General features: G+C 35.5%; 1 protein-coding gene across 1 annotated transcript in view; it reads right to left on the minus strand.

Annotated features, from left to right (window-relative positions):
- The window catches only part of LOC121375729 (sodium bicarbonate transporter-like protein 11), a 57,261-nt gene that overhangs the window by 20,493 nt on the left and 8,781 nt on the right, over nucleotides 1-27,987 (minus strand). Inside the window, exons 5-11 of the mRNA XM_041503331.1 lie at nucleotides 26,901-26,988; nucleotides 24,304-24,427; nucleotides 18,803-19,003; nucleotides 12,716-12,920; nucleotides 8,560-8,673; nucleotides 6,695-6,827; nucleotides 320-393 (exon numbers count right to left, since the gene is read on the minus strand). Coding sequence (XP_041359265.1) covers nucleotides 320-393; nucleotides 6,695-6,827; nucleotides 8,560-8,673; nucleotides 12,716-12,920; nucleotides 18,803-19,003; nucleotides 24,304-24,427; nucleotides 26,901-26,988 — 939 coding nt within the window. The remainder of the gene's footprint in view (nucleotides 1-319; nucleotides 394-6,694; nucleotides 6,828-8,559; nucleotides 8,674-12,715; nucleotides 12,921-18,802; nucleotides 19,004-24,303; nucleotides 24,428-26,900; nucleotides 26,989-27,987) is intronic.

Consider the following 27,987-nt stretch of genomic DNA (forward strand, 5'->3'; position numbering starts at 1 on the left):
GAATGGCAACATCGAAACGAAAGAAAGATTCTTGAAGTATTCACAAAAAGATGTTTAAGAAAAATTGTTTTTGCATTTTCTTTCATCTTTATATTATCAAAGTTTTATTTTATTGAGAAGTATTATAATAAAATCCTGCACATTTTTTGTATTGGGAATGAGTCTAAACAAAATGTGTCAAGTTATTATTGCGTCAATGTGTTTGCCGCATTTTTCACATTAATTACTTGCTCGCATTAATTTCATGATTTACAGTACTCCATTTATGCAGGCTACATATTAACCAAAAAACTAAATTATCATGGTTCGTACAACTTACTGGAAAAAGAATCCTTAAATGCACCATGAGCAAAGGCAGTTGCAATAAACAAAGAAAATAGTTCTTCTGTTGATCTGCAAAACAATATGCACATTCTGACAAGTTAGTAAAATATCCATGCTACAAGATAGATATGCATATTATATGCGGGTTTTATTACCTACCGTATGTTTCTAGACTGCGATAAGTGGCATCATTTCCCACCATTCACAAAAGGCTATGTCATTTTTTATTCCCAATTGTAGACTAAAATATTCCTAATCCGAATGTAAATAATTCCTTTTTTATTATTACATAAAGATATATTTTTTAAAACGATACAGAACACTTGATAAACACCCCTTCTCTCACACATAACATTTCATAATGCAAAATCGATATATTAATTTGAATAAATTACAAATATATGTATAGTATTACTTTTAAATTCTAACTTAAATTAACCTAAAAATTCCTTTGTTTTGTAAACTGACGCTAAAATTCCCAAAATTAAAGCCATGGGTGTCAAGTCAAATTTTAGAAATAAAACCCTATATGTTTAAAATATAAATAAATTTCAGTTACATTCATTACAACATAACACCATCAATTGGTTCGGGCGTAGCAAAGTGAGTTTGTTAATTTCTCGATGAACGTAAAAAATTATGTCGTCAGGGAGTATCGTATCTGATGACGTCATGTTATATTGGGAACTTATCTTATTGAGCATTATTATTTATGGACCAAAAATAATTCCAAATAAAGTATGAAGTTTTAGTGTTATTATTAGCAAGTATGATTCAAATTTAATTATAAGTATTGTCTGTTATTTCTTCTATGTTCATCTGGGTATGAACAAATAAAGCATCCACAAACTTATGTGAGAACGGCTTCATTGATTCACATAGTTTGCAGATGATTTTTTTTTTGACACCCAATTAATGTAAAAGAAATAACAGACAATCCTTAAATACATTCTAATAATTTCAATTAAATCATCAGGCACAACTTGATCTTAAAATTTAAATTGCAGGTACATAACATTTTGGGGCCATTTGTTCAAACATTTTTTAACCTTAAAACCAGTGGTTAACAGAATTTTTCAAAACCAAGGATTGAATCAGCACAAATAATAAATAACAAGAGGCCCATGGACCTAAATGGTCAATTGAGTAATTTGTTGACTCCACCTATGAAAGTTTGTTTTGTTTAACACTACTACAGTACATTAATCATCGGCTATTGGATCACCACCTACATGTATGAATGTGTCAAGGAAGCTTCACCAAAATTGGGTTGGTATTGGTCAAGAAGTTTGAGATTTAAAAAAGAAAAACTGGCTTAATTTTCTTCTTTTGGGCCCCACCCATTGGGTCCCTTGGGGTGGGTGGGTCAAAATGACTAAATTCACAAATGTGTTTCTCCATGTGCCAAAGAAGATTCCACAAAATGTCCATGGAGACGAAGTTGAAGAAATTAGTTAAAAGCATTTCTCTATACAACTATAGTAACCCCACTCTGCCAAACGGGGGACACAAAATTAATGATATTAAAATATTAGATAAACCATCTGTTGATCTTTGCACATGAATATGATTCAGTTATAGCATTTCTGGAAGTAGAGAAGATGATTTTAATTGGCTTAATTTTCTCCCTTTTTGGGGGGGGGGGGGGGGGGGGGGGCAGAATGGTGTCTGATTTGGTGTCTTACTTGCTTGGTTTTCAGAAATTTCTTGTTTGAAATCGACACTTTAATGAAATTGGTTTTGGTTATGCCAGCAACAAAAGCGACCAGTGAGCGGTCCTTCAGTGCCTTGAAATGTGTCAACATGTACTCGCGTACTACAACACAACAGCAGCTGAATCATTTGATGGTGCTACATGTTCACAATGAAGACACAGATACATTAGACCGTGTTAAAATAGCAAACACATAAATTTGTATCTGGTTCCGAGAACAGCGTGCAACTGTTTGGTAAATTCAGTTGACCAGGCCATGTATCTCACCATATGAAATAAATGCAAAAGTCAAACACAGAATTTGTTTTGCTTTTTGAAAAGATGTATTTAACTCGTCAGGAGTTATAGCCAGCAGACAGGATTTGAATAAGATCCATAAATTTACGAACGACGATTACATTTTTATACTGTACAACTTTAAAATTAATAGATTGCTCTTTGAAATTTTCGATCGATGAATTACTTAACACCGATTCTTTAAACCTTCTACTACATATGGCATAATTTGACAGGAAAAATTCCTCACTTAATAAGCAGAAATTGCATAAATTCCAAAAAACAAATTGGGGGGGGGGGGGGGGGGGGGTAGAGATGCCCCCAGACTCCCCTAGTGTGGCTTCACACCTGTGGCACTTGCAAAGTATAGATCTCATCATATACATTGCTTTCATAACCGTACCAACATTTAATTGCTTCCGCACTCTCTGACACCCTTCAAGTAGTTTTGAAGAAGATGTCATAAATGTGGAAAGTTTATGCATAATGCACACCACACAACGAACACCACAACACCTATGAAAAAGTATATTTTTTATTTGTGCAAATATAATTAAAAAGGAAAATATGAGCAGAACCCAAGGCCCAGGATGTCAGAAAATGCTGCCATTCACCAGAATCACACAAATGGTTTGAAAGTAAGAACAAATATAAAAATGGAGAAAACTTGAGGTGCATAGATTAAACTGGAGCAAAGACTAAAAGACATCCAAGCAAAGACAAAAAGACATCTGAACCAAATCAGCGAAGGAAAAAGAAGGAAGTTATAGTGACATGACCAGAACAGGAAGGAGGATCGACTCAGTGGAAGAATTTTAGGCCATTCCATTGGCTGTTGGGATGTTCAGACCAGACTACTATATCCTTAGGGGAATATGCATTTGTGTTGAAGCTAGGTAAAGTAGAAAACACTTTTTTTTTTTTTTTTTTAAATTGATTACCAACTGTTTGTAGTGATGACCAAAATTTTAGCATTATTGAATTGCAACACATTACTGAACAAAGTATTCCCTGGATGGGGCATGGGTTAAGGGGGGGGGGGGGGGGGGGCTGTGAGCACTGCAAGTACAGGGGTTCAAAAATCCCATCACCCGACGCCCATGGCAAGTGGAATTTTCGTGCCGGGCAAGTAATTATGTTAACTGCATATGCCCGATGACAAGTGACTATACAATTAACACCTAAAACTTTTCTCTTTTTTTTGTTTTGTTACAAATCTTGGTAAAACCTTTGGAAAGAGTTCTGATTGTTCGAGCATTTACCTAGCTCTAAGGAGAACTAACTCTAAATGCTGGAACGATCGGAACTCTTGCCATTATTTTTCAGGAATGGAGAGTTACGAGGAATTCCCCTACTTAAAATACACCACTGAGTAATAATTTTATGTGAATATTTGTTAGTATGGAAATTAACACTAATGATTTTAGTGGGTTAATTAAGTAGGGTTTCATCTCTCCATTACTGAAAAATAATGAAACGTTGAGACAATACTGTGACTTCGCAGGTGTATTTTAAATAAAAATTAAATATACATGCCTTGTGAATGCAATCAAAATGTTTTTATTACACCACGGTGACGGAGATACCCGTGAGAGATTTTTCATATCCCACAATGTGAGATATGCTTTTTGAGAGGTCATGACCTCCGATCACATGATCCATGGAACTACTTTAACTCATTCATAAACAACATGCCATTAAAACTTTATGTTCGTGGCTACAAGCATTACTCTAACCTGCGTCCATCCGGATTCACCAAACCTGAAACACCGTTCTATTTAGCAACAAACACAAAAGAAGCTTCTGAATTTTTTCCTTGGTTTAAACGCCAGCCTATTGGGGTAAACAAGTTATCTTCAATCATGAGGAGAATGTCAAAAAATGCCGAACTCGCTCCCAACAAGAATTACACAAACCATTCTGCACGAAAATACTTAGTTCAAAAACTTTCTGAGAAAAATATCCCTCCAACACACATAATGCAAATTTCTGGCCATAAAAATATACAAAGCATCAACAACTACAGCCACATTTCCACAACACAGCACCGTGAAATTAGTCATATTCTCAGTAACACGGTATCGGACCACCAGTCATGTGCTTTGGAAATGCACTCGACAGACACAACTTCAACGAAAATGATTGATTCTTGTACTACATCTTCTACAAATCTTCTTGGCAAATTGTCTTCAATTTTTTCTGCTCCAATATATGGTGGAACCATAAATATTAACTTTTGTAAACACAATAACGATGAAACTGAATCTCCTGAAAGCAAGCCCAAACGTCGAAAACTCACACGTGACACTGAGACCGACGCGCTTTGAATTTTGAAAGTTTAAACGTTTTGCAGAAAACTCAAATGATGGACTTTGAATAGTGATTGTTATATTATAGTTTATTAAACTAATATTCTGTTTACTACTAGTGTGTATTATTTGTTTTAATTATTTTTATTTTTGGGATGGAGGGACTCTATGACATTGCGAAAGCATAAATACTTTAATAGTATAAAAAGAGTGCATAGGCAAAGAAGGGTTATGCACTCTGAATCACTCCGCTGTTTTGTTTACGTTCAGTGTCCTGTTTAGTGAGAGACAAAAAATATATTTGGCGCGTTGTAATAAATAGAATACTATACTCATCCCCGTGAGAGACCGTTTATATTACAACTCGTGTGTTGTCGATCGTACATCACTCGCTTCCGCTCGTGATGTACGATCGAAAACACACTCGTTGTAATATAAACGGTCTCTCACGGGGACTCGTTTAGTATTCTCTATAATCTTTACAAAAACTGTCATATTCAAATTATATTAGACGTTAACGTGGTGGACTCTGGAATCTACTTTTTGCAAATGACCGGGGCGTAAAGCACGTTTACAATTTCTGAGTTCAATTGAACAAAGAATAAATATTATGAACTGTATTCTTATAAACGTTGCAAGATATTTTAGTTTAGATATCATAAACCTTGTAGCAAAAACATACTTAATGTTTTTCAGTACTTTGCAAATGTAAGTCTACGTCCATGTAAAATGAACGAGTAAGGTGAAGTTAGATTTCATTAGCCCTACATCAAAATCGTGACAAGTTAGATTTCATTAGCTCTACGTCATAATCATGATGGTGCAATGTTCTCTAAGCATACATGAATATATTAATTTGTTCTGCTTTATTAATAGTTTTTAACAAATAAATTATGTTCAATAAATTAAAAATACAAGGCTGCAATCGATGTACACCCCGTCCCCATCAGTTGTTTACCAAACATGCAGTTTTTAAAAACATAAACAGAGCTCATGTTTACTTTGAGCCCAGCCATGGCTGTTTGCGAGACTTTTCTCAGCTATAAACAGGGTAAAAACATCCCAGAGAAGTGTTTTGGGGCAGACAATGTTAAATAATATACTCACAATAATGACACATGGGCCAAAATCCATAAACATTTTTCAAACCAATGCCAGCCATAAAAGAATGGCTCACAAGTGGAAAGGGTTCTCGCCACATCTACGGCCACTAATACATACATCGACACAATAATTATGTTGAGATGAACAAGTGGACACTACCAAACAAATAAAGTTTAAATCAACAAATGGACACTATTTAAAAAAATAAAGTTTAAATCAACAAATAGAGAAGACAGTGGATACTACTGGACAGACATACATTTAGTACTTCCTGAGTAAGTGTTGTAACCTATTGGCAAAATTCTTTATTTGTGCAATCAAACCAATTACTTTCAATATTATTACATTATTAAGCACTGTATTAAATTAAATAGGAGTAACACAATTGGTTACCTTAAGAAGTATGGGCAAGTGGAAAAATATATGGGGCAAGTGAATATCTGATTGGCACTTGCCCTGTGACAAGTAATTTTTTTGAAAATTTCTGAACCCCTGAAGTACCTTATAATTACATATACTTTTATTATTAATTTACAAAAAAATGACAGCCCAATAATTAAATGCCCTAAATATTTGTATTTAAAGAAAAATATTTTGATCTGTACAAAACACTGATGTTAATTATATAGTGCTCTTAATATGTATTGCACCCATTCCAAGTAAAACACTTTGACCTGCTTATGATACCGAGGGTTAAGAAATGTTTTAGCTCATCATTTACTTGGGCAGGTAACTACAGCTAGGAATACTGAAGTTTTATAATCAAAGATCAAGGTATGTGCTGTCCTGTCTGTGGGGAATGCCCTAAGTTGTTCATAATCAGTAGCCATAAGTTAACAATTATCAAAAATTAACAGCAACAGCAGCAATAAGAGTAGTCTATTTTATGCACAGCAGATTAAACAACAACAAAAACAATAACAACCCAAAACAAACAAAACAAACAAAACAAAACCACCAACATTACCTGGTTGAATACTTCATGAAATTACTGACGTTAAAAATTCCATATAACACCAGAAAGAAGGCATTCCAGAGTCCAACACAGCAGTACATGGACTTAAACTGCATTTGATAATCTTCACAGATACTGAAGATAACTGAAAAGTATTAAAGAAAGAAAAGAAAGAAATGTTTTATTTAACAACGCACTCAACACATTTCGTTTATGGTTATATGGCGTCAGACATATGGTTAAGGACCACACAGATAATGAGAGAGGAAACCTGCTGTCGCCACTTCATGGGCTACTCTTTTTGATTAGCAGCAAAGGATCTTTTATATGCACATCCCACAGACAGGGTAGTACATACCACAGCCTTTGATATACCAGTCGTGGTGCACTGGCTGGAACGAGAAATAGCCCAATGGGCCCACCGACGGGGATTGATCCCACACTGACCGTGCATTGAGCGAGTGCTGTACCATTGGGCTACGTCCCACCCCAAAAAGTATTAAAGGGACTGCATGCTGCTATTGTAACAGGTTTATGTCCAACACCCTTTCTGATGACTGGAACTACATATTAAAGGCAAAGTGTCACGGATTTACGATCATTTCTCTAAATATGGATTATAAATGAAAATTACATTCATTTGGAATAGCAAACCTTGCTAATTAAACATTTTAATTGAACCATGATGAAGGGAATTCCATTACAACTCTGATTACAATGTTTAAGTAGTTCTCTTACCACATTAATTTACAACTAATTTGCAGTTATCACCCCCGAGATTGTGCTCCACCCACTTCAGATATATTATTCCAACAGATAAGAAAAATACAAAAATAGGAAAGATAGGAAAAATATGAAAAAATTCAAAACTGTTGTCACACTTTCCTCTTTTTTGTACAAGCTTCTAGACTGCGACCCCAGAAAGTGTTATATAGCTATGTCATTTACATTCCTCTACAATATTCTCTTAATTAATTCCTATCAGCCTTAAACCCAATAATGCACCATTGACGTCGTTAATTGACATTATCCTACATGTACTGTTACGCAGATAATGTAATGAGAATTACTCCATAGTTAGTACATTTTATCAGTTAGGTACCCTTTGCGGTGTTTAAGGTTGTTGCAAAGATTATCTCCCTTGTTTTGACTGCGCGTCACCACGCACTGGTTGATGAGCCACGATAATTCAAATATATAGCCATTTAGCCCCCCTCACGGTGTAAGTTTGTGGTTTTATTGAATTTTATATGTTTACGAGTTAGTTTAGGTGTGTTTTTGTAACTTTGAAACATACTGCAATAGGCAAAATCCTGTCCAAATTTTTACTATCTATTCGTACCATTTTCGAGAGGACATAAGAGGTTTCGACCCCATAAAACAATTATATTTTAGCTTTCATCGCATCAAATTAAGCCAAGTTCAGGTTTGATTATTAGGAATTTAATTTGATTCTGTGTTCTCAGTGCAGATACTTTTGTTCTTTTATTGATTCAATCTTTTTGTACTTGTATTAATTCTATCCCTTTGTTGTACTTTCAGTCTTTTACCACACACATTCACGTATCTGTACATATGGAAGTGAATAAAGGGTTAGCTGTCTGCAAACATTGTCGTTTATATGTGAGGCAGAACACTACAACTATTCAGTGAAAAGATACTGACTTTCAACAATTATTACAGGGCTTGAAATTGAACTGCCATGATTGAGAAACATGGCATATTATTACACATTTACGTCGTAAGTTCTATAAGTTCTATATTTACTCAGTTAATAATGTTAAACCATGTACATAATAATTATATACCTTACAAGCTTAGTGCTCAAACCTATGTAATAAAGTACGGTAACAGATGCATTACTACAAAGTACTCACTTTTTGTGAACAGAGCAAGAGGTGCGGTGGTGAGTAACACAACCTGAGGGGTTCCACCAAAAAAGGCAAATATCAGACCGCCAAATGTCTGTGTAAACAGAACCTTTTCAACAGCTGAAAAATACAAGAGAACCATTTCAACAGCTGAAAAAATACAACAGAACCTTTTCAATAGCTGAAAATACAACAGAACCATTTCAACAGCTGAAAATACAACAGAACCGTTCCAACAGCTGAAAATACAACAGAACCGTTCCAACAGCTGAAAACTACAAAAGAATTAACCATTTCAGCAGTTGAAAATACAACAGAATTGTTTCAACAGCTGAAAAATACAACAGAACCATTTCAACAGCTGAAAAATACAACAGAACCTTTTCAACAGTTGAAAAATATAATCATCAATAAATTAAATACAATTTTAGTCAAATCTATGTTTTAGAATACATGACTGCTTGATGTCAATGATCCTAATTTATTATTATTATTATTATTTAAAATCTTTAAAAAAATCAATACATAACTTTGTTCCAAATGGCAGGAGATATATAAATATATATCAGTGACTGCCGTTTGTTTGACAGGCGCGATTGTGCCTACACCCATAAAACGTCATTTCTCACAGCGCGAAAAAATGCTCACCTTAACAAATTTGCAAGGTGAAAATGTTATACTATTATCTTATATAATTTTTGAGAAACTGAAACTAAAACCAAAAGTTTTTATTCATTCAAAAAAAAAAAACCGTGGTGTGTTCCTTAATATAACATGTATCATCTGTTTTCATTGGATATATGTAAGCGGAAGTCGTATATTCCGATCATTTGGAACACTTCGGCCTATTTCTATTCGTAATCAGCTGAGGTGTTCCGAATCATCACAAATTTGCAGAACGGGTGGGCAAGGTGTGTTGCTTTTGTAGCAATTTGGTTAGTATAATTATAAATGACAGTGAAACATGAACAGATATTAATTTTATTGTTGTATATTATTATCAGTTTGGTGCTAATTTCTGAGGAGAGCAATGACTCTCGCAAAACGAATTCAGGGGAGCTTTTATCAGCTCCTGAAGATTTTTACAAATGGCAGTCACTAATATATATATAGGCAGTGAGATGCAGGTGAATATATTTTCTATCTTTCCCTGCTGACGTCATGACGTAAGTTTGGTGAAGTCATCGGTTTCCTCGATTGTCGTCTCTCGTTGCATGATGAGATTTTCCGAAAAATTTAATTATCTCCACCAGTGTTCAGTTTTTGTTGAAATCTTTTAAGCAGTTTGTTCTTGTTAACAATTAAACATGCTCTTAACTAATTTCTTTTTAGTTCATTCACTTCCCACTGGAAACATCAGTTCATTACGAATGTGATCTCTCTTGCTTACATTTGATTTGTGTACCTAAAGATAGCTTTTGACGTCATTGCTTTTCTTTTGTGACGTCATCAGTTTCCTCAGACTTTCATATCTTGTATATTATATAGTTTGTGTCATGTAAGAAGTTTAAGTTTCAGTTTCTAAACTATTTACACTATGGCTAATAAATACAATAACCCACTTGCTACTCGGAATTACTGATTATTTGTCCCTCGTAAAATTAATGTTGTCAGTTGCTTGCTAAAGCTTGTGACTGACAACATTAATTTCACTCGGGACAGATAATCCGTAATTATATACATATATTGAACAGCATTGAAAACGCACCACCAGTTGATAACATATGTGAATGGGGTGTATATTAGCATTAAAAATATCAATGAATAAGTACTGTATTACCTTATAAACCATGCATGATGACGAATAACTTACAAAAACGATTGCCTAAACACTCCATGAAACACAACTCCAAAACACAACATATTACATGCATAGCATGAAAAACGTAAATTGAATATACAAATCATGCTAATTGGGGCTATAAAAGATGGTCTCTGAAAAGCCACTTTCATTTATGAAGTAGTCTTTGAGGGAACGTTAAACAAGTGATGGCAAGGTTGACAGCTGAGGAATGTGAACGTGCCTTAAGCATGCTTCAAGTCGGCATTTCGAGTAATCATCGCACAGCAGTTTGGATGCCACCATTCAACAATTACTAGACTCCAAAGGAGATACCAGCAGACAGGAACAACCATATCCAGACCAACAACATGTTACGACACCACAACAAGATTGCCATATTGTTTGCCTCCATATTCGTGATCGAATGCTGACAGCTGCCAGGACTGCACTATCTGTTCAAGGTTGACAAGAGGTTATCAGCGCAGACACTGTGCATTGCCATCTTCGCTCTGCTGGGCTGCGTGCTCAATGACCATATGTTGGACCTATCCTGACTGATCGACATCGAAATGAGCAGCGGCATTTGGCAGGAAGGTATCGTCATTGAAGATTACAACCATTTAAGGAATGCTGATGGTCGCGCAGGCATAGAGAATGTTACCACAACGACTGCCTTGTCCAGATGGATCGATGGGGTGGAGGGAGTGTCATGGTGTGGGGCGGGATCAGTTATCATCACCGAACAGCACTCCATGTTTACCGTGGCAGAATGAATGCTATTTACTACCAGGGTAACGTCTTGCAAAATCACGTCATTCCCTTCTTTCATCAGCATCGGGATATGCACACATTTCAGCAAGACAATGCCCGAGCGCACACAGCATGTGTTACAACACAGTAGCGAACAATAATGTACCTTTGCTTGAATGGCCAGCACTTTCCCCTGATTTATACCAATAGAGAACCTTTGGGACTACCTTGGTCAATGCATCTCACGTCATCCACAAATGAATAACCTTAGAGAACTGGAAAATGCACTACAGCAAGAGTGAAATGCTATCCCCCAGAACACTATTCGCAGACTTAACGGGTTGATGAGAAGACGTTGCATGGCTTGTGTTGCTGCAGATGGTGGTCATACTCGGTAGACTTTTTGTTGTGACCCCACGTGTCTTTCATACGTATATGAATTAAAACTAATTGATTGTGCATTCTCTTTTGTTTGTTGTCATTATCAATCATCCATCTATTGTTGTTCACAACAAAAACATTTATTGCTCAGGTATTCTTTTTGAAATCCAAACATTTCTTGGTGTTGGGTTTTTTATATTATATATCAATTATTGACCATCACCGAGGGCCGAGGTCAATATCAATTTCTTCGGTCCATAAAACATGATATTGCCTGAAATGTGGTCAATAATTGTTTTATTTCATAATATTATCTATAAGACTCATACATTCCTGCTTTGTCGGCATCGAAATACACCAAATTAATGCTTATGATTTCCAGCAATGCGTTAAAACTGATGGGATTTAGTGACGTCACGTAATTCTATGACGTATGACATGCAGAGGAATGCGGAAAAACCCCCAGTTGAAACATGGCCTTACCAAAACAAAAATCAAATTCGAGACATTATAACCAGCAAGAGTGTCAATATCATATTAATAGCAAAATAAAACATGAAAAGTGATAAATCTGAACATATATTGATACTGAACAGTTATCAATTACCTCCAAATGCATTTTTAAAATTTGTAACATAAAATCCTGAGAGTGCCAATTCCAACTGTATTTTGATGTACATTTCTAAATCTGCAAGATATTTCTTACACAACTTGACGATTACTAACCTTGCCTTTGTCGTATTTGCAGAATTAAACTCAGTATGAATAAAGATGTCATATTTTTATTGAAGAACAGCAAAGTGTTTTGTCACAAGTTTGTGCTTGTTTACATTAGAAGTAGCAGTTGACGTTGTATTACGTTACCTACTCATTAATTGGATAGAATTTTCATTTATTAAATCTCCCAGGGCAAATCATTTTTGATGGACCGGTGGGATCATCTCAGGCAATATCACTATTTATAGAAAGTCATTTGACTGGTTTTTGACCAATAAGAATACAGATATATGTTCATTATGTAATATATATATATGTATGTATGTATGTATGTATGTATGTATGTATGTATGTATGTATGTATATATGTATGTATGTATGTATGTATGTATGTATGTATGTATGTATGTATATATATATATATATATATATATATAGAAACACACACACACACACACACACACACACACACATATATATATATGGCCAAAGTTTTAAGAAACGTGTTGCAGAACAAATGAAAAATCTTACTGAGTATGTTGTTGGTATTGAAAGCATTGAGCACTCCAAAGGCAATGGATGGCAGCAGACAGGCAAAGTAAAGGAAAAATGTCGTAGATATGACCTTTTGAATAGTCTTCATGTCAGAAATGCCATCCAGATAGTCTGACTTGTAATGAACAATTCGCCTTTTGAAATCTCCACTTAGTCCTACGAAAGGATGATATGTTATATTCTGAAATAAAATTATACCAGATCATTGTAAAGATCATGTAATTATGAAAAATTTATTACTGAAAACCAGAGCTCAGTTGTTTAAAGCATAGTTAAATTAACCCTGGTTTGTTTTAATATTTTTCTTTTAATTATTTTTGCACAGTTAATTAACGTTCCAACAACTGGTCCCAGATTGGCAGGCATATGAAATTTTTTCTCACATATGTACAGAAAAGTTCAGGTAAGCCCAGTATTATTATTATACCCGAAACATATGAAGTTTAAAATGGTGCAAGAACATTTAAAAAGTGTTGAGCATCAGAAAAAAATTGATTCATTAATTACTATGCACAAATTTGAGAAAGGGATGGATAAATCTGAATTTTTTTTTCTCAACAACATATTACTTTTCGAAAAAATAGATAAAATAATTATAAACAACCATTCTGAGAGGATTGCCAAAGCGATGCATTTTCCCTACCCAACACATTTTTGTATCTCCTATGATCAAGGGCCACAACTCTGCCAAAAATGTGGATGTAACAGTGAGTGAAATGTGTACGGTCCGTGTAAACATTCTAACGTACACCTTTCACTAATGTGTTTTATACTGTACATAACTGTTTATTTTACCTTTAATTAATGTTTTATTAATTTACTAGGTTTTCCCCGTACAGAATATACTAAACGGGCAAGGCCCAAGTGATGTTTCCCACCAACGATTGGGACGAATTGTCCGTGCAGGTGTTTAGACTAATAGATATCGTTTATAGTGTAGTGGTCACTGTTTTATTATCACTTGACACACCCTACTGTAATTTTGTAGAAGACGTTTCAACACTGCTCCGCTCTGCGACTTAATATTATTTTTTTCTACTGTCCCATCATTTGCACTGTACACATAAGGTATCAGGGTTTCTGTCAGAGGGTAAAACAGGTATGGTTTCATATCCTAAATATTTTGCAGATTTTTTTTTTCAAATTAACCTTTTGAAAAAATTAATTACTCTTTTTCATTACTGTAGGAGTTTCTTAACCCTAACCCTAAACTTAACCCATTTTCTTTCTGGAGGAGCCCCCCCCCCCACCCCACCCCCCAGTACCCATTGATAACTATATATGGTTGCATTTAATACCATAGTGCCATACCCAAAAATTTCTTTCTGGCAGAAACACTGGGTATGACTAACAAGCATGCATGTTTTAATATGATTACAATATAAAATAGTATATATAATTAGTACGTATTTTTAAATATAGTAAAGAGTTTTGATTAAAAGCTAGTAAACGTATTTTATAATAAAAGAATGGTAAAGATGTTTAATAGTAAGCTGAGTAATTAATCTAAAACTAACTAAAGTTATATAATGTTTCTATTTATAACAAAACTCATATTTCAAAGTAATATTTATTTTTAGTTAATTATGTATAAGAATGTATAGTTAACATATAAGGTTATAATGTCAGCCATATTGTATTTACATAAGGACTTATGTTATTTTTTTTTTTCTAGGCTGGAACTATGTAACACCTAACAGGGAACATTTTGTTCAGTATCGCATTGCAAATCAATATGCAAGATTCAGAGATCACGACACAATTCTAAAACGTATCGTGTAATTTCACGATCCATATTTTTGACGTTATTAAATTTTGAAGGTCGTCCTTAACGACCAAGAACATGCTAAATAGATCTGGGAATAGATATCTCCGTACTGCCAAAGTCCCATTTTCTAAGTTTTGCCCGGCATCTTTTCTTTTTGCTAAGTTCCTCCTCCAATTAGGGCCACCACTTACAGTCGTTATATAGTTTGCTATGTCATTTGCAACTGGTTATGTTTATTTAGGGGCCGTGTAAAAATCCAATTCATGAAGTGAAAACGTATTTGTCTACCGAGATATTTTATTAAAATTGTATCAGTCATTCTTATAAATTAGTTTCAAACTGCTTACCTTTAATAATATACTCTAAAATAAAAAAGAAGTTTTGAAATTGAATTGATTCCCATAATTAAAATAACCTCCGTGATTCTACGGCATATAGCGGCTTAAGATCGTTCTTATTGTCATCCAGTGTTGTTACAATGGTGAATATTCCTTTGAAATAAGTATGCTTAGACATGGGTTTTTTTTTAAACTAAGAAATTATTATCAAGATCCAAACAGTACTGATATTAAGTCCTACATCGGATCCCTCCCACAAACATTTGGAAGTTTGAAATGAGTATCTTATTTAATCATTTATGATTTTAAATACAAAAGTTCAAAGTTCAAGCAAGTTTATTTTTAAAATTGGTGACGAACAAAAGAATACTGATTATGTCTTACCACATTATGTACTGCAAACATGACTGTACCTGAATTTATTTGTTCTTTGTGGCTACTAACTAAAATTGCAATAAATAAATGATATCAAAGTTATTAAAAAAAAAGTCTGTTCATATTTAATTTATCATACTATACGTTTTAAAAAACAATACTACACAAAATTAGTAATAGCTAATCAATTCTCATATTGATTAGCGACTGTCGACCAAGATTTAAGTTAAAGTGTGATGACCTTTTGACCTTCACTTTGATCTTGAATTTGATCGTGTTGCCCTCATGACCTTGAAATGAAAATTGGTCAAAATTATAGCCCAACATGTTTCTACACAATATAACAGAACTAGAGGTGTAACATTCCTCTGTAGTCCACAAAAGCAAATTGAAAAAACGTTTTCCATGCAATTTAGCTTCAATTTAGTTAGTACTACTTACTCCGTTAAGGATAATTCCTACTAACTATGAGCAGACATTGAATGTTCCTGAAATTTGGCACACACATACTATTGACCATATTGAACAATAATTAAATTTGGAAATTAAAAAACTTTGAGCCATGCCCATATTGACGATTTATGGTGAATTTTTGAATATAGCAAATATTGGAATGTTCTAAATATATACCTCAAACCTCAATTATAGATGATATACACCATAATTACAAAATGCTAGCCCCTAACTGATCAGTTTCCATGTGTTATAATGAATGCATTTATTCTATGAAAACCTAGTCCATGGATACTGTTCTATGCTTTAGTACATAGTTACATTCATTTAACTCCAGACAGTTTTTCTTCAGTTCTGATGGTTCCAAACACTTGGCTTACTATATAGACTACATGTATCAAGTCCATCAATGACAGGACATAAGCAGTCTCAGAAAGTTGTGAATTTGAAATAAAAACACCCCAGAACTTTCCCCTATTGTTTAACTTGATGAACATGTGGTGTTAGGGGTTCACACCTGGTGTTAAATTAATGTTACTTTATATGTATTAAAGCATAGAACAGTATCTATGGACTAGGTTTCCACAGAATTAATGCATTCATTATAACACATGGAAACTGGTTAGTTAGGGGCCTACATTTCATAATTATGGTATATATCATCTATAGTTGAGGTTTGGGGTATATACATGTACTTAGAACATTCCAATATTGACAAATTTGACATAAATCGTCAAAATGGGCATGGTTTCTACAAACATCTGAGACAATCAACTGTTTTAATTTCCATTAATTATTTTTCAATATGGTCAGTAGTATGTGCGCGCCAAATTTCAAGAACATTCAATGTCTACTCATAGTCAGTGGGAATTATTCTTAATGGGGTACTAACTAAATTGAAGTTAAATTGCATGGAGGTTTTTTTATTTGCTTTTGTGGACTACAGAGAAACATTACACCTCTAGTTCTGTTATATTTTGTAGAAAACACGTTGGGCTATAATTCTGACCAATTTTTATTTCAAGGTCACGAGGGCAACAAGGTCAAATTCAAGATCAAAGTGAAGGTCAAAAGATCATCACTCTTTAATTTACATCTACATAAAATCCTTGGGCAATTTCCATTCAAGAGATGTCATTCCCATCAAGACTGGACCAGTGGTTACTTATTTATGAACGTTCAAATGTAGTCCCCCCCCCCCCCCCCCCCCCCCCCCCCCACACTCCCCGCCCAATTTTGGTGATTTTTGCTGTAGCAACCAAACCACTGGTCCGATTGAGCTGATCTTTGAAAATTAAGCTTTGTCAGCCAAAACCACTGTAGAAACTAAATTCCAGACAAATCTGAGGGGGTGAGGTTAAACATTCCTCTTTTTTTTTAGTGATCTGACACGGAATGACCCTTGTATGCCGCACGTATGTTTCATGAGTGTCTGGCCAATGCAATTGAATTGTATGTGACATCACTGATTTAAAACTTTTAACCTTGTTAACAAATAATTTTTAATTAATATAATCCTTTATTAAAAGCTGGAAAAATACAAAAATGTAACACAGATAACATTTCGTTCAGTATCACGTTGCGATTCGCTACACAAGTTTTAAAGACCGCTACACAATTTTAAAACATTAAACTGTAGGTGCTAATAAATTTTCAGTTGACTAGAAATATCGCTAATCAAGATTTTGAAAACAATTCTCTATAACATCCATTTTCAATATAACAGGAACAATACTGCAAATATTTGATATTGTAAAATACCTGTAAGAAATCAAGCATTTTGATTAGCTGATTACAAGTGGTTCATTCTATGATATACCACCTCCGAAAATCAATGCACCTACTGTAACGTTGTTTACATGTATTCATAAGCAGTGAAGTGTCACTGTTTGTAAATATGGATGATGTACACATAGAAGACGCCGAGTCGTTTAATTTGAATGAATTGGAAAAAATATTCAGACCAGAAAATAACTCTGAAGAATACTCTCCAGACGATATAGCAATGCTTGCTGCATTGGCCTCTTCAAGCAGAATTTCAACTAACAGTTGTCCTATTGAGAGAAATCAGCTGATCGAGAATGTACAGAATTCACTGACAGCAGACGACACCCATAACTCACGCTTTTCCAACATAAAAACACAAATATTCAAAAATTCTACAACAAATTGATGAAAATATTGATCCCTTAAGTGCACCCAACAGTGAAAAATCATTGTGTAAATCCAAACTTAAAAACGCGACAAGTGATCCCAACCATGACCTCTCAAAGTTTTTACACGAACGTGCAAAACACGAATATTACAACAAACAAATTCCCAACATCAATAAAATTACTCAAATGGAACCTGCCTTTAACATGACAGGCTGTAGAGTTCAAATTCACAACCATTATCACACAACAAATATGAATTAGCAACGTAGCACAATAAATAAAAACACAAATATATCCAAATCTGTTTGATCGACAAACACTTTTACAAGTTTTACATTTCAGACCGTTCCATATTGCAGGGTATTTGAATTTTTTTATGTTCTTCCATCTTAAAAGTGCTTTATTGGTATTGCTTTCAGTTTAAAGCATTATGTTTGTTGTTGTTTTTACGCCTATATAAATAAAAATTGGTTCAAATACACAATAGTATTTTTCATATAACTAGTTTTGAAAATTTACTTCCGATCTTGTTACCCCCATGATGGACAATTCCTATCGATTAACGTCATTCAGATACAAACACGTTTGACAAAATGTGGAAGAGTAACTTCGGAGATTTCTCGAATGAAAATAGTTCGCTATTTATATTACATTAAAAATAAAAACATATATAATTTACAGAAAATAAAATATAAGAAGGTAAAAGGTATTTTACAATGGAGATCACCAGTTTCCATTCTTTTTTCTTCTCGAGGTGATATCGTCTAATTGACGGTGGATAAGCGGATGACCACCTGACTGCTCGCGGCTTGGTGGTCATTTGGCAATCCACCGTCAATTAGACAATATCACCTCTTGAAGAAAAAAATGGAAACAGGTGATCTCCTAAATGTATACCAAGTAATTATTAGTAACTTAACCTATACTGCCAATGTCATAGACTGAAAAAGTGTTAAAAACTATGATAAAATACCTTTGCATTAAAACATTTGTCAAAATTTCGGACAGAATCCTCGCTTGTTCGATGATACTTGGATAGAATATGCATCTGTCTTTCCAGTTCATCCAAAAATTCCTTTTCACCTGGAGAATCCAAAAGAGCTTGTCGAAAGTCTACACTGGACAACATTGTTGCAAATGTTCGACCAATCTCGAGCTCACTGTTTATACCTTTCTACAACAATAAACATCATCTTAATTCAAGCATAAGAAGCATGATTTAAAAAGTCAAAAATGAAGGAACATGATTTTTTTTATTAAAGAAATATTTTATTTTCATTGATCCCATCAATACAACGATATTCGACTGATGCACAACTAAATCAATATCTGGCCACAATAAGAGCATGCGGGCCCATATTTTCGAAGTGATCTTAGTGCTAAGAAATTTGTAAAACCATCATAAGCTATGATTTGTCACATTGGCGTGTGCTGTGGTGACGTCACAGCCTACAATGGTTTTACAATTTCGTAGCGCTAAGAGTAAGAGAGCTTCGAAAATATAGGCTCTGGCTTCATACAGTAGTCTTGTGCTCCCAATCAATCTTTGAACATCCATCTGTGGATGATTGTTCCATCACTCCACAAGTGCAATTCCTACAAGTAAGTTCTGCAGGAACTATGTAGTTTGTGTGTTTGTACTTGTTGGCATGCTCATATCCAATTAAAGGGACAGTCAACTCAAACATGAGCCTTATGTGTTCGAAAGATGCATCCCCGGACCACCAATACATACTGACACTTTAACAAATGAAAAACGCATATAATTTTAGAGCTAATAAAAAAACATGAGTATTCCTGCTATCTGGGGGGCAGTCATTTTGTTTCGTTTTTGTGGCCTCTGGTGCTATAGCTTGGGGCGAAGTGATTTCAGCTCCATCCAACTCCTGTATGCACAGTGTAAACAAACGCTCTAATTTATGACAAGACACTTCACTTTTATCAACCTGACAGTATAATAAACTATTTAACTAAATATTACAATTTGCATGAATAGAACGAAATGGAGTTATAGTATTTTTCTCTCTTAAAAGAAAAAATGCGTATTTTTAGGCCTATTGGTAAAGTAAGTTAGATCAAAAAAGGAACACTCACGATACCCAAGTGATAATTTTCTTTTCTTTGAGACTACATAATTGGTCAGTTTTGTGATTTTAGATGAGGAAAGTTTACTTAATCAAGGGTTTTACAGGTCAGGTCAGGTAAAAGGTTTAACGTGCATATATACCACAAAGGTTTCACACACGCTTGTCCTGGGCTTAATCTCTGGCCTTTGCCAGTGACTAAGTCCAGGACAACGGGGGGGGGGAATTGAGTTTGAAATGGTCGGAATTTGGAATAAGTAGGGTTTTATTTGTCCTGCTTTATTACTGTAGGGTTTTACAGAATTATTTACAGTAATAAAGCAGGACGACTGATAATGTCCATTACAATTTTAAGGGTGTTCGTGCGGTTATCACACAATACTCTATGATCTTACTAAAAGAGGCACATATTTTAAGTGTGTCTTGACACATTGTCTAAATATACACCTGCCAATCAGGAACCACAGGTACAGGCCACGGAAAAAAAAACCCAATTAACTAAGAAAATACTCCAATTATTAATTCAGTACGTGGGTTAATTTATAGACAAAATATAATAAAGTTATTTCGACACTTTGACAATGGTGGTTTATTTTGTATTGAAAAATAATATATACTTATTGCTGGCTTACTGGGATGGATATTATTACAGAACATTGCGATGCATTCGCAAAAATCAGTAACGTTTTGTTTCTTCTGTTCTAAGACTTAATTCCTGACCTGATACAGTATGTATTACATAACCACTGGCTCGCCAGAGGGCTTATTCACTGGGATGGTACAAAATGGCTGCGCCCGTTATATATAATATCCGTTACATTTAAGTATTTTATTAATTAACTATATGATTATACTTGTTGATATTAAGCAATAATGTGCATTATATATCGTTGAATATGCATACCAGTCTAAAAGCCTTGCGCAAGCATCCGTTTAAGGTTCGAATACACTGTCCTGGGCACACCTAAAACACCTAAACTATCAGGGCCGTCTATCCAGGAAAGTGTGTTTGTGGTTAATTATTGTTAGTGGTTACCGTCGTACACAATAAATAAAACATATCCAACACCAATTTTCGACAAAAGGTACTTTTTTATTTATTTCATCTTTTAAAACTTAAAATTAATATTTTATCCAGAATTATGAAAATATATATATATATCGACCAGTAAACAGCGCTGTCTACTTGTTATAGAAATTTGACAGGCGTCAAGGTTAGTAGATATGTTTTTATTTTAATGTGGTGAAGCATTGTAATAATATAGCTAATTTTGAATTTGAATGACGTCAGTATTGCATCTCTTTGCAATAACCATATACTGGGTACATGACATTTCCGTTTTAAGAATGCTGAAAAATTTCAATGCAACATTGCTATTGAAATTGTTTTCTTTGAACATTACTAATAAACCTGAATGTGTTTGAAGAAAACCTTGTGATTTAAAAATTGTACCTTTACAAAATATCGATTTCAAGTTAAATGACAGTAAGATGTGCCATATTTATTGTGTATGAAGCCAAAACAAGGGAGCGAAAAGTGACTGTCGTCGACCTTAGTCAGAGAGAAGTCAGTGTAGCAGCCTAACATCTACTCACAGAGTTGTTAAACTTGTTCTGGATGGGAGCCAGTTCAGGGGTGTGACCAGTACCTACAAGCATTATGTGAGATGGCTTAACCACTATACCTTGTTCTGGGGTGGGAGCCAGTTCAGGGGTGTGACCAGTACCTACAAGCATTATGTGAGATGGCTTAACCACTATACCTTGTTCTGGATGGGAGCCAGTTCAGGGGTGTGACCAGTACCTACAAGCATTATGTGAGATGGCTTAACCACTATACCTTGTTCTGGGTGGGAGCCAGTTCAGGGGTGTGAACCAGTACCTACAAGCATTATGTGAGATGGCTTAACCACTATACCTTGTTCTGGGTGGGAGCCAGTTCAGGGGTGTGAACCAGTACCTACAAGCATTATGTGAGATGGCTTAACCACTATACCTTGTTCTGGGTGGGAGCCAGTTCAGGGGTGTGAACCAGTACCTACAAGCGTTATGTGAGATGGCTTAACCACTATACCTTGTTCTGGGTGGGAGCCAGTTCAGGGGTGTGAACCAGTACCTACAAGCTTTATGTGAGACGGCTTAACCACTATACCTCGTTCTGGATGGGAGCCAGTTCAGGGATGTGAACCAGTACCTACAAGCGTTATGTGAGACGGCTTAACCACTATACCTCGTTCTGGGTGGGAGCCAGTTCAGGGATGTGAACCAGTACCTACAAGTGTTATGTGAGACGGCTTAACCACTATATCTCGTTCTGGGTGGGAGCCAGTTCAGGGGTGTGAACCAGTACCTACAAGCGTTATGTGAGACGGCTTAACCACTATACCTCGTTCTGGGTGGGAGCCAATTCAGGGGTGAGAACCAGTACCTACAAGTGTTATGTGAGATGGCTTAACCACTATATCTCGTTCTGGGTGGGAGCCAGTTCAGGGGTGTGAATCAGTACCTACAAGCGTTATGTGAGATGGCTTAACCACTATACCTCGTTCTGGGTGGGAGCCAGTTCTTGGGTGTGAACCAGTACCTACAAGCGTTATGTGAGATGGCTTAACCACTATACCTCGTTCTGGGTGAGAGCCAGTTCAGGGGTGTGAACCAGTACCTACAAGCGTTATGTGAAATGGCTTAACCACTATACCTCGTTCTGAGTGAGAGCCAGTTCAGGGGTGTGAACCAGTACCTACAAGCGTTATGTGAGATGGCTTAACCACTATACCTCGTTCTGGGTGGGAGCCAGTTCAGGGATGCGAATCAGTACCTACAAGGTTATGTGAGATGGCTTAACCACTATACCACCAGGGCCACGTAAAATGACTACATGTATTTGTAGCATTTTCCAATGTGCTCAATTGGATTAAGGTCAAAAGAGATCGAAATGGCCACTCCAAGTTTCCAAATGGTATAGCTAGACTTTAATTGCAGAAGATTGTCATCGGTACAAAGGTATAATTACAAACTTCCCGCCTTTATACAATTTATTATATTCTGATTGGACGCCACTAAAAAATTTGAATGTTTACCTTCGACAAACCTTAAAAATAATGTCATTATGTCAAATGGGGGCGTTATTACTTAAAACAGGTCATGGAAAGAATATTAGAAACTGATTTATGTGTATTTTTACCTAAATAAGTCATGTTGTTTGTAATTATAAAAATTGTTTATCATTTTTTGTGAATTTATCAATATATCAGTCACAAATTTATTAATAAATTGTTTCGACAACACTGTGATTTTATATAATTTGTGATACATCAATAAATGCCTCCTAAACGACAAACAATTGCTATATAATTATCTATTTTTTCATTTATACTTTTTCCCGTGCTTCCTTCCAATTAAGGTTCAAGCATACTGTCCTGGGCACAAACACTTCAGCTATATCAGCTGTCAGTCCATGACAGTGGGTAAGTGGTTAGTGCACTTACAATAATTGAGATGTTAAAACTTACTCTGGGTGAGAGCTGCTACCGGAATACGAACCCAGTACAATTAACAGCCTTAATTCCGATGGCTTAACCACTACACTACAAAGGCCTGTGATGGAACGTAGCTCAGTTGCAGAGTGCTCGCCTAAGGAACAATGAGCTATAGGATTTACCGGTCACGTTTTTTGTCCTGTCAGCGCCTCACAACTAATACACCAAAGGCCATGGTATGAGCATTCCACTGCACCACTAGAGCACATTGATCTATTAATCACTGGCTATTGGAGGTCAAACATTTGGTAATTTTGACAAATAGTCTTAGAGAGGAAAGCCACTACATTTTTTCATTAGTAGCATGGGATCTTTTATATGACCCACCCTACAGACAGGATAGCACATACCAGTCGTGCATTGGCTGGAAGGAAGGAATGTTTTATTTAACGACACACTCAACACATTTTATGTAGTTATATGGCATCAGACATATGGTTAAGGACCACACAGATATTGAGAGAGGAAACCCGCTATCGCCACTTCATGGGCTACTCTTTTCGATTAACAGCAAGGGATCTTTTATATGCACCATCCCATAGACAGGATAGCACATACCATGGCCTTTGATGTACCAGTCATGGTGCACTGGCTGGAGCGAGAAATAGCGCAATGGGCCCACTGACGGGGATCGATCCCAAATTGACCGCGCATCAAGCGAGCACTGTACCACTGGGCTACGCCTCTCCCCGCATTGGCTGGAACTAGAAATAGCCCAATGGGCCCACCTACGGGTTAAATACCAAACCGACTGCGCATCAAGCGAGCACTGTACCACTGGGCTACGTCTCAACCTGGAATTTAAAAAGAACCACAACTATTGCTGCAGGAGCAAACACACGGCTATATACCTCTTTGATTGGAGCGAGAATCACAATAACAAATGACACTTCTTGACATGTTTGGCCTAAATTAACTGGATGATTCAGACGCCCAATTCCAACAAAACGTCTCTGAATATATAATATACTGGCTCTGTAATGACAATGTAAACATTCAATATAAGATGAGTAAAAATATGTTTCTGTTTTTAAAATTAAGTATTAACATTTGTCTTAAAACCATTAACTTTAAAAATAAGCATTCTGAGAGTACTGCCAACACAATACATGTCCCCTACTGGGATCAATAGTTTTTCATATCTCTTTAATTCAAGAGCTATACCTCCGTGAAAAGTGGGAAAATCATCATTAAAATTAAACCTGATCTGTAACAGTACATGATAAAGCTATACACAAACTTTTATCTCAATATTTTCTGGCATTGCAAAACAAAAGTTTGGGAAAATAATTTTCATATCTCCTATGTTGAAGGGCCATCAAAAATGGGTAAATTTCTATGAAAGTCGAACTTGATTTGTAAAAGTACATGATAAGGTTATACACAACATTTCAGACCTTTTGAATTCCTAAATTGAAGGACAATACACATGTAACTCCATCTAACATGGGTAAATCACCATGATCTGTAAAATTTGATCTGTAACAGTACATGATAAAGATATACACAAATTTTCACCTCAATATCTCAAGGCATTCTAAAAAAAAAAACATCCTTAAACTACATGTGACAGACAGATGGACAGACTGACAGAAGAACAAAGATGAAACCTATAGTCCTTTCCTTTTGTCTGTACATATAAAATTTACAGAATTATTTCAGGGTATAAATAGAAGTCTATTCAGACATATTACTATTATATAAACACTGTCCAAGATGTCTGTTGTAATTAAGTATTCAAATTGAGCAACATATGATATGATATGAACTCTTTTGTGACATGTGAGTGCTCAGTTAAAGTTTGTTTTGTTTAACGCCATCGCTAGAGCACATTGATTTATTAATTATCGGCTATTGAATGTCAAACATATATTTAATTTCGACATATAGTCTTAGAAAGAAAACCCACTACATTTTTCCATTAATAGCAAGTTATCTTTTATATGCACCATCCCATAGCATAGCACATACCACGGCTTTTGATATACCAGTCATGGTGCACTGGCTGGAACAAGAAATGGCCCAATGGGTCGCCGATGGGGATCAATCCCAGACTGATTATGTATCAAGCGAGCAATTTACCACTGGGCTACGTCCAGCCCCTTGTCAGTGCTCAGAGTGCCAATAATCTATACCCCATACCAGACTCCACTAAACATCTTTTTCGTCAATTATTTTGGTTTGATTTAATGTAAAAAGAAAAGGAAAAATGTTTTGGAAATATCAAGAATGCTCCATTTTTATGTGTAAATTTGTAGTTTTAAAAATTGGTCAAAATATAAATGAATCAGGAAAACTCACCCAGAGTGAAGAATGTCATCTGCTGTCACATTTTGAAATTATAGTTTCTTGATTTGTTTTACTAAACTTGATATTTGATTATTCTTTTGTTAGTCTGTCTCTACTAGTTGGAGATGCATTTTTTATGCATTTAGAATACAAAATATCAACAAAATGCAAGTTCATATTCCATGAGCAGATGACATGCTTCACTATTACTGTTTTATTCATATCAATCTTAACCAACACTGTCTATAAAATAGAATTTTTTTTGTTATTTTAAAAGTAGGTTTCTATTGTTTTTACATAAAGCCAAACTGACATTATTTGCAAAGGATTGTATGGAGTGACTCCTGATATTAATTTCATGTCACAAAAAAAGCTCAGTATATGAGGTCATTTCAACACAGGTTAAGGTTAATAGACTATTTCTTTTAAATATAATTACTCTTGAAAAGATTTTTTTTAAATATTGCAACCAATGATTCAACAAAGAATCCTGAGAGTATTGTTACCGGGCCCAATAAATTTTCATATCTCCCAAGTTCAAGGGCCATAACTGCCAAAAATGGGTACATTCTCATGAAATTCAAACTTGATCTTTAACAGCTATACACAAAACTTTAAATAAAAATGTCCAGAAAACATTTTTTTTTTTATCTCCTAAGTTCACGGGCCATAACTCTGTCAACAATGGGAAAATCGCCATGAAAGTCAAACTTGATCTATCACAGTATTTCATAAAGCTATACACAAAATTTCAGAGGCATTGTGGAGAAAAACGTCTGGAAAATTATATGTGGGACAGATGGACAGACTGACAGACAGATAGAGATGAAACCTATCATCTCCTCCGGTTGGACCGGTAGGGGACTAATAAATACATAAACCATGGACCTATTGCAGTCGCATTAATGCTAGCTGCCATTGTGTGTGTGTTTTGTTTTTTGTTTTGTTAGTTGCTTTTTTTTTCTTCTTTCATTCCACCCACCCACCACATCAACTATGACAAAGATCTTCATATAAATAAAAATTTCTAATTGCTATATCGGAATGAGTAATTTCTACTCGAGTCTTCATAATTTTACCTGTGGCCACAATCACCCTCACCCTACCGTCAAGATATAACATGTTATGTAAGGTAGTGATTTTTTATTTTGATACTTACAAGGCACATACAAAGTTCTGTCCATAAACAAAACCTCCTCCACTTCTATCTATGGTGGAACACTGCAATGTGCGACTCAGCTGGTGCACTGAAATATACATCATACGGTTTTCAGTCAGATTACAAACAAATGACTCTTTTCAGTTTTTAAAGAAAAGAAAGGAATATTCACGGGCAAGTGTGCAGGAATTTATACAGAAATGGGTCTAGACTGTCATGAATGAAGTGTTTAGGGGAAGTTGAGTCATGCTCCTTTGGAAAATACATTTAAAAAAATTCACTTGGGGGTGGGAGGTGGGAGATGGGAGGTGTGGGGGGGGGGGGGGAGGAGGGGAATTGACATTTGGACAAGTGTGGGAGAAAGAGGTACTCACAGCTACCACACAGGCTATGGCTTCTGAAAATCAGCTGGGATCTATGCACATTCCAACAGACAGGACAGTATAAACACTGCAGTCTTTGATGTACCAGTTCTGGGGCATTGATTAGACAGAATAATCACTCTACCAATAAACACTGCAGTCTTTGATATACCAGTTCAGGGGCACTGATTAGATGGGGTGAGCACTCTACCAATAAACACTGCAGTTTTTGATGTACCAGTTCAAGGGCATTGATTAGACGAGGGTGAACACTATCAATAAACATTGCAGTCATTGATGTACCAGTTCAGGGGCATTGATTAGACAGGGGTGAGCACTCTACCAATAAACACGACAGTCTTTGATGTACTAGTTCTGGGGCATTGATTAGACAGGGGTGAGCACTCTACCAATAAATACTGCAGTCTTTGATGTACCAGTTCAGGGGCATTGATTAGATGGGGTGAGCACTCTACCAATAAACACTGCAGTTTTTGATGTACTAGTTCTGGGGCATTGATTGGACGGGGTGAACACTCTACCAATAAACACTGCAGTCTTTGATGTACCAGTTCAGGGGCATTGATTAGACAGGGGTGAGCTCTCTACCTATAAACACTACAGTCTTTGATGTACCAGTTCTGGGGCATTCATTAGACTGGGGTGATCACTCTACCAATAAACACTAGTCTTTGGTGTACCAGTTCTGGGGCATTCATTAGACT

This window comes from Gigantopelta aegis, chromosome 6, assembly GCF_016097555.1.
Source record: "Gigantopelta aegis isolate Gae_Host chromosome 6, Gae_host_genome, whole genome shotgun sequence".
In the NCBI taxonomy this organism is placed as follows: domain Eukaryota; kingdom Metazoa; phylum Mollusca; class Gastropoda; order Neomphalida; family Peltospiridae; genus Gigantopelta; species Gigantopelta aegis.